The sequence below is a fragment of the Balaenoptera acutorostrata genome, chromosome 17 (genome assembly GCF_949987535.1).
Source record: "Balaenoptera acutorostrata chromosome 17, mBalAcu1.1, whole genome shotgun sequence".
NCBI classification, from domain to species: Eukaryota; Metazoa; Chordata; class Mammalia; order Artiodactyla; family Balaenopteridae; genus Balaenoptera; species Balaenoptera acutorostrata.
The window spans coordinates 942,127-950,463 of record NC_080080.1 but is presented as its reverse complement, the minus strand read 5'-3'; the positions used below and the strand labels follow the sequence as shown (position 1 = coordinate 950,463).

Here is an 8,337-nt window from a genome sequence, read left to right as displayed (position 1 = left end):
GCCTGAGCCCTGCTCTGAGGGGCTTCGTGCGTGGCCGTGGGCAGGTGCCTTATTCCTTGTGCTCGTCCCAGGGACGGTGAGGGCGCCTCCCTCCCTTACGTGAGGTGGTGACTGTGGTGGTGGTCTTTCGTTTTTCATTTCAGATTCCCTCAGAAGTGAGATCACGCAGACGTGTGGAAATGAGACCAGCTGGGCAGACACTGGGTTGTGTGGAGCCCCAAGACAGAGAGGGTCTCGGGTGCCAGGTTGGAGGGAAGCCGAGGGTGAGTGGTTCTGAAGGACGTGGGTCTCTGTCCCCGGCACCCTCCCCCAACCCAGGAGCCGGGCCTGGTTAGGAGAACAGAGAGCACAGTCTCTATCCTGACTGGTGTCTTTGTTCCTGTGTAAACACAAGTATGTAAGGTACTAGCCGGCTGTTTAGGTCAACGCCCAGTGTTACAGCCTTCCCTCCTGTGGATAACACCAGCGTTGACCTAGCCGTGACCTCATCTGGGTGAGCATTTGAGTTCATTTTCAGCTTTCCACCATTTATAGTTTTAGCTCATCTGTGTGCTGCTTTCTCACTGCTGGGCCACTTTCTCGGAGTGAATCCCTAATTAGATGGGAGTGAGCTGATAAGACATGTTGTGTGGCTTTTCTCCTGTCTCACCGCCAGCCTGTATAAGTGCCTGTTTCCTCCACCGGGCAAGGGAGGCCCTTTACCGGGGGAGACACTGTAATCGCTTCTGGCAGCCCTCGAGCCAGGGGTGGGGTGGGGAGTGGCGGGAGCTGGCTTCCGAGGGGCTTTGCTCTGGGCCGGGAGTCGGGTGCAGGGCGTGTGGGGCGCAGGGGCCGCCGGCATCTACGACACGTGTGGGACAGTCCTGAGCTGTCACAGCTGCTCGCTGCTCCCCAGACGGTCACACGGGAACCAAGGTCTTCGAGCGTTTCCAATGCGGCCGGACCTTCAGGCGGGTCCCGGACCTTCTGCGACACCAGAGGAACTACAGAAGCGAGCAGCCCTTCGGCTGCGAGGTGTGCGGACAGGCCTTCAGCCTGAGAGGCCGCCTGGGCCCGCATCGCCAGGTCTGCTCGGAGCGCAAGCCTCACCCGCGTGGCGACGGCGGCGGGAAGGCCTCCCGCCCACGTGCACCCTGTGCGGCAAGGCTCTGCGGGCCCGAGGGCCTCAGCACCCACCGGAGCCGCTGCGGGAAGGGCGTCCGCCACCTGGGCTTCCTGACGAGGCATCGGGGGACCCACAGGAGAGGGGAAGTGGAGGCGTGCGTGGGGTTCCTCTGGCCATGTTCACATCAGGGAGACTTGGGGGGAGAGGCGACCTCTTTGTTCCAGACTCCAGGCGCCTTTGCTTGCCCAGCCCCGAAGTAAAAACCGCGGAGTGGGCTTCTCTAGGGCACCGGTTCGCTCTTGGAGACTTGGTCACTGGGCAGAACACCAGTGCCCCTTGCTCGTGGGAACGCTATTTCAGGTTATCCAAAGGCTTGGTGAAGGATTTTAATTTTTGTCTGAATTCCAGAGAGGAAAACGTGGGGGGCTGTGAGGAGCTAGCAGAGCCCCAGAGGCATTGCACTGAGGGACCACCTGACCCCGATTTGAGCAAGCCAGTTGTAAAAAGGCTTTTTTGAGACAATCATGGAAATTTGAACATGGACAGGGTATTAGGTGGTATTAGGAGTTTGCTGTGATAATGACAGGGCGGTTCTGTTTTTAAAAGTCCTCAAGAAGGATGCATTCTGACAAATTTATGGGTGAAATGGCATCATGTATGGGATTTGCTTTAAAATTCGAATAAAAAGAAGAAAGACAAAACAGTATCGGCAAAATGAGTTGTTGAAGCTAAGCGATGAGTATGTTTGGAACTTTCCCACATTGTTTTTCTTATTTTACAGGATATTTATATTCTAAGTTCATCAATACATACTGAAGATGGGTGAAAACAGCCATTAAGTTATCAAGGTACGAAGCTGTGTCAGTCTGCTCGGGCTGCCATAGCAACACACCACAGACCAGGAGGCTGAAACGGTGGAAGTTTATTTCTCACAGTTGTGGAGGCTGGAAGTCGGAGATCAGGTGGCCGGTTCTGACAAGGACCCACCTCCCAGCTTGCAGATGGGCGCCCTCGCACTGTGCGCTCACGTGGGGAAGGGAGAGAGCGCGCTGGTGTCTCTTCCTTTTATAAGGGCTCTAATCCCACGACACGGCCCCACCCGACAACCTCATCTCACCTCATCACCTCCCAGAGGCCCCACCTCCAAACAGCACCACACTGGGGTTAGGGTTTCAACACAGGATTCGGGAGGGGGGATACAATTCAGTTTACAGCAGAAGCTTCTCTGGGTCAGTCCTGCCCACAGAGCAGCTGGGGAAGGGCCTTGCTCCTTCAGGCTGGCCCCGTCACGGCCAGTGAGGCCTTAAGGGCACGGGGCCCACGGCCCCTGGAATAAATAGAAATGTGCCCTTTGGAACATCCAAGTGGCTTTTCTTATTTATAAAATCCAAACTTTTGTGCCCGTGCTTATATTTTTCTTCCAGCTCAGAGCTGTGAGCAGGGAAGTGCCCGGTTTGTTCCCACCCCACGTGTGGAGTTGTGGAGGCCTTCAGATGGCCTCTGAGTGCAAGTTGGGATGGCCTGTCTTGGGTCTTTGGGCAATAAGCGCTACAAAGACTCGAGCCTTGTCCTGCGGGCCAGCTGGCCATGCGTCCGGGTCACCTGTTTCTGGTTTTTACTCCTTTGTGATGCTTTCACCTCGTGATGCCATTGTGTGGAATTAAGTGTGAACGACACAGAACTGTGCAATTAACTACATTCCATCTGATGACGATTATCGAGTGGTACCAGTGGGTCACCCTGCGCTTAGTGGCTGCTGAACAGTGGTACATCCGGCTCCCCTTGCTGGCTGGTTTGTCCCAGCCTGCAGTTCCCTCTGTGCCCGGCTGGGCAGGCCCTGGCGGCGAACCCTTTGAGGGAGTGGCAGCGGGCAGACGGCAGGGACACAGCTGCTTCCTTGTGTCCTTGTGCGCGGCTCCCTGAGAACCCTTTGCTGGATGCGGCACGCTGGGGGGAGAAGCGTGGTGGTGAAGTAACGTGAAGGCACAGTAAGGTCTGCACCTCAGCTCCCTGTCCCCACGTCCCCAGGGGCAGGTGTCCTTAGGAAGCACCAGCCTTCTCAGCAGCGGGCTGTCCCATGGCTGGTGGAGGGGGGCGGATGTGCCCCCGGTGCCCGAGGCGCCCACCCTCTCCGCCCAGCTTCTCCCCGGTGCGCCCACCACGTGCGATCTGTCCCTGAGCAGCTGCCGCGGGACCTGGCCCGCAGAGCAGAGCACCCCACACCTCCCATTTGGGCCCAGAAAACCCAAGCTGGTGGGCCGTGGCTGCTTCGTCCCTGTCCTTCATGACCCGCTGGACCCCCTCCCCAGGAGTTCCTGTGGACGTTCACCCTGGGGAGAGGGGTGAGGTCCTGGCTCCCTTGACCGATAAATCAGGCAACTTTTGTCTAGAAAAGCGAGCCAAGTCGTATTGTTTTAGTGAGATTTATTCCAAGTTAGGGGTCAACATGAGCCTCACACTAAATGAAGTATATCCCTTTGGGAAACAGCAAAGAGCGAAAGATCCCCTCACCTGGCCCGAGGGATAGTCTGCTGATGGCAGAGTGTGTCCTCAAGCGCCTGTCCTGTGCTGTGAAAATAAGCACATGGTTTTGGTTTCTTGTCCTCAAAATAATGGACTCGTACTCTCCACGTCCTTCTACGGGTGCTTTTGTCCATCTCTTGTGGCCCTTCCGCGTCCCTAGTCTTCTAACAGCATCGTGACACGTGTCCCATGGGAGGCCACCTCCTGCCCTGATGTCTGTGCACGCATGGGCTCTATCGGTCTCCTGGGACGGCCGTAACAACGCGCCACAACCTGGGTGGCTGAAGACAACAGAACTTACTGTCTCAGCTCTACAGGCCAGAGTGTGAGGTCAAGGCACCAGCCGGGCCTTGCTGCCTCTGAAGCCTCCCTCTCTCCAGCTCCCCGTGGCGCTGGCCATCCTTGGCGCCCCTTGGCTCGTGGCCACAGGGCTCCAGCCTCGGCTCTGCTGACACAGGTGTGGTCCTCTGTGTCTCTGTCTTCTTTCTTTTTTTTTTTAAATACTTTTTTAATAAAATAAATTTATTTTGGGCTGCAATGGGTCTCCGTTGCTGCGTGCGGGCTTTCTCTAGTTGTGACGAGCGGGGGCTACTCTTCGTTGCGGTGTGTGGGCTCCTCATTGCAGTGGCTTGTCTTGTTGTGGAGCATGGGCTCTAGGCCCGTGGGCTTCAGTAGTTGTGGCTCGCAGGCTCAGCAGTTGCAGCGCACGGGGTTAGTTGCTCCACAGCATGTGGGATCTTCCCAGACCAAGGCTGGAACCCGTGTCCCCTGCACTGGCAGGCGGATTCTTAACCACTGCGCCACTAGGGAAGTCCAACCACTGATCTTTTAAATGTCGCCATGGTTCTGCCTTTCCCAGAATGTCACAGAGTCGGAATCATGCAATGTGCAGCCTCTTTAGGTTGGCTTCTTTCATTTAGTGATTTGCATTTAAGGTTCCTCCATGTCTTTCCATGGCTGATGGCTCATTTCTTTTTAGTGCTGATTAATATTTCATTTTCTGGATGGACCACCATGTATTTATCTACTCACCTACTGAAGGACATCTGGGTTGCTCCCAAGTTTTGGCAATTATGAACAAGGCCTCGGGGCCTAGGGGGTGGCGCTCTCCTCCATCCCCACAGGCACCGTCAGGTGGCAGCCTGCTGGGCAGACTAGGGCTGAGTTTGAGCAGCTTGTTAAGAGGGAGATGCTGGAAAGCTGTGCAAGGAAGAAGAAACTACCAGAACTAGCCCAACAGGATTCTTAAAGTGAACTTTTTATCAAAGCATAACGTACATACAGATATGTCCCAAATGGTAAGTATGCAAGTGGATGAATTTTCACAAAGAGTAACAATGTCTAATTTGTGGTTTAACAAAAGTCCAGGCAAAACTAAAATGTTGTTATAAGCCTTCCCTGGTGGTGCAGTGGTTAAGAATCCACTTGCCAGTGCAGGGGACATGGGTTCGAGCCCTGGTCCGGGAAGATCCCACATGCCACGGAGCAACTAAGCCTGTGCGCCACAACTATTGAGCATGCGCTCTAGAGCCCGCGAGCCACAACTACTGAGCCCACGTGCCACAACTACTGAAGCCCGAGCGCCTACAGCCTGTGCTCCGCAACAAGAGAAGCCACCGCAATGAGAAGCCCACACACCGCAATGGAGTAAAAAAAAAAAAAAAAAGAACCTATTGGTAACAAGATTTTATTTTTTTAAAATAGATTTATTTATTTATTTTTGGCTGCATTAGGTCTTCGTTGCTGCGCACAGGCTTTCTCTAGTTGGGGCGAGTGGGGCTACTCTTCGTTGCAGTGTGCGGGCTTCTCGTTACGGTGGCTTCTCTTGTTGCAGAGCACGGGCTCTAGGCACGCAGACTTCAGTAGTTGTGGCTCACGGGCTCAGTAGTTGTGGCGCACAGGCTTAGTTGCTCCGCGGCATGTGGGATCTTCCCGGACCAGGGCTCTGACTGGTGTCCCCTCCATTGGCAGGCGGATTCTTAACCACAGCGCCACCAGGGAAGTCCCTCAAGTGAACTCTTCTCAGAGAATTTGTGTTTGATGCTGCCAGCCGCCCACCAGCACTTCCAACCCAGAACCAGAACATTTAACTAAATTTCCACGGCAAGGTTGGTGGGGGCTGGGGGGGCTCTGTTTGAAAGCTGCGGTCTGAACTCCTCATTCCACAGGGCCCAGGTCCATGGGCCACGGTGGCGTGTCAGCCCTGGCCTCCCCCACGCTCCACCTCCCCAATGCAGCCGTTGATGAATGCAAACCACAGGTGAGGGAGAGCGTACTAACCGGCCTCCGTGTGCTTGGACTGACAGCTAAATCAAAATTTAAAATTACCCTCCCCCCCGGAACTCCCTGGAGGTCCAGTGGTTAGGACTTTCACTGCCAGGGCCAGGGTTCAATCCCTGGTCGGGGAACTAGGATCCCACAAGCCGCAGGGCGTGGCAAAAACAAACAAACAAAAACACAAAAAGCCAATAGGTTAAACATAAAAACGCCCGTGGCTCCCCATGGCGCCAGAACAAAGCCCACGCCCCCCCCCCCAATGGCTCTCTTGAGCAGCTCAAACCACGCTGGCCCTCCCGGCCGCCACACGCAGTGGACCACCTCCTCCCTGGCCCGCCAGACTCCCTTCCTGCTCTCATACTACCTGTCTATGCCCGTGATGTCCATCTCCGCCACCAGACTGTCAGCCCTCATGGGCAGGACGATGGCGTGGCCGACTCCCTCTGCCCCTGCCAGAGGAGCCAGAGGTCAGCTGTGGGGTTGAGGGATGCTCAACCCTGGCAGACACACGGGGCACAGGACGATCAAGCTACCTTGCAGCTTGGAAACTGGGAGCCATAATGAGTGGTCCCTGCGCCGGCCGGAAATGCTAGACAGCGAAGCAGGCGGCGCCAGAGCGGAGAGGGGTGGAAGGGGTCACACCTTTATTGATAATCCACTCACCAAATCCGCGTCCTGCGCACCCCCGTCTCCCCCGCACCGTCTGGCCTCATTGGCCTTCCTCCAGGTAGGTTCAGGATCTCCCCAAGGCGCCTTCGCCTGCAGCGTCACATTCACGGTCTCCTTCGACTGGGAGACGGGAAGAGCCCGACCCGGGGACGGACTTCCCAGAGAGGGTGGTGTTCTGTGAGGCGGCACACAATGAGGACCGAGAAGGGGCCCAGGAATCCAGGCGTGACGGGGTCAGGGACGGGACTCGGGAGCCTGGGCGCGAGAGGGTCAAGGACGGGACCCTGGAGCTCCCGCGCGATGGGTCCTGGCATGGGACCCGTGATCCCGCCTTCGAAGGGGCCAGCGACAGGACCCTGGAGCCAACACGCGATGGGACCAATGACGGGACCCAGGGAACCGCGAGCTTCGACAGCAACGATGGGGCCCAAGAGGCCGCGTGCCACGAGACCTGAGACGGGTTCCGGGAGGCCGAGACTGATGCGACCCGGGAGGTCGCGCGCGACTGGATCGTGGTGGAGGCGAAGGACTCGGGGTGCGAGGAGGCCAGCGGCGGTTGCCAAAGCGGCGGGCCCTCGGGGCCCCGGCGCAGCCAGCTGTGCACGCGCGCCAGGTCCCGCATGTCCTCGTGCTCGCGCCGCAGCTGCTCACGCTGCTCCAGCAACTGGCGCCGCGTTTCGTGCAGCACCTGGGCCCGGCGGAGCAGCCGCAGCAGCTCCTGCCGCAGGCGCCCATTGTCCCCTCTGATGGCCTGTGTGTGCGCGATGAGCGCGCGCGCCGCCTCCCGCTCCGCGCGCCGCGCGAGGGACTGCACGCGCTGGCGCGCCTCGCGCTCGAAGGCTGCTTTGTCCTCCAGGAAACGCCGCTTCTCGCGGTGGAGCAGCTGCATGTGCTCCACGCGCATACGCAGCAGCTCGCGCTCCAGCGCCCGGATCCGGGCCAGCTGCTCCAGCTGCAGCTCCTGCGGCGGGGCCGCGGGTTAGCGCCGGGCCGCGGCGTGCACCCACCTCGCCCTGCCCGCGCCCGGCCCTCCCGCGGGGGCGCGCACTGGCCTTGTAGGGCTGCAGCTCCTGCACCTGTCGCGCCACCTGCGCCGCGCGCGCCTCCATCTCCAGCAGCTGCGCGCGCACCCCCTCCTCACGCCCGCGGTAGAGCGACGCCAGCTCTGCGCGCTGCAGGTGGATCTGCGTCAGGTCCGCGCGGTTCTGCTCCTCCAGCCGGACGATGGCGTTGGCGCAGCGCTGCGCGCGCGTGCTCACGTAGCTGGCGTAGAGCCGGCTCTCCTCGCGCAGGCGCTGCGCCTCGCACTCCAGGAAGGCGTTCTCCTGCAGCGCCTGGTCGACGCGCTCCTCGCAGGCGTCCAGCTGCTCCGAGAGCAGTTTGTATTTTCGCTGCAAGGACTGAGCGCTCTCCGACAGCGGCGGCTCGGTGCCCTCTCCCGCCGCGCCAGACCGGCGCCCGGCGCTCGGCCCGCGCTTCCTCTTGGGCACCATGGGTCGAGGCCTCCAGCCCGCTCCTCCAGCTCAGCCCTTCCCGTCGACCAGCCCGAAGATTCTGGCGGGGTTCGACGCGTCTCAGGGTCACGAGGTTGGGAGAGGCAGAATCAGGAGTTTGGGGTCAATCAAGGGTCAGGGCATCGTCGCCAACCTTTACTAGAGGGCTCCTTTCAGACCTTGGCCGTGCGTCGGGGTTTGTCCACCTTTAGCTGTGTTGGCAGTCAGCCCGAACGGTCTCCCTGGAAACAGAACTTAGTCGCCCTCCAC

The 8,337-nt window shown here is 58.6% G+C and overlaps 1 protein-coding gene across 1 annotated transcript; it reads right to left on the bottom strand.

Moving 5' to 3' along the window:
- Positions 1-6,500: 6,500 nt before the first annotated feature.
- Positions 6,501-8,067, bottom strand: CCDC166 (coiled-coil domain containing 166). Its single transcript, XM_057531871.1, has 2 exons — positions 7,627-8,067; positions 6,501-7,535 (listed from the first exon to the last, which is right to left on the bottom strand). The coding sequence occupies exons 1-2, from the start codon at positions 8,065-8,067 to the stop codon at positions 6,639-6,641; spliced, it is 1,338 nt and encodes a 445-aa protein (XP_057387854.1). The 3' UTR covers positions 6,501-6,638.
- Positions 8,068-8,337: the final 270 nt, after the last annotated feature.

Coding starts and splice junctions, on each gene's coding strand:
- CCDC166 (XM_057531871.1), bottom strand. CDS start 8,067: ATGGTGCCCAAGAGGAAGCGCGGGCCGAGCGCCGGGCGCCGGTCTGGC. Junction 7,536..7,626: donor AGGAGCTGCAGCCCTACAAG/GCCAGTGCGCGC, acceptor GCCCCGCCGCAG/GAGCTGCAGCTGGAGCAGCT.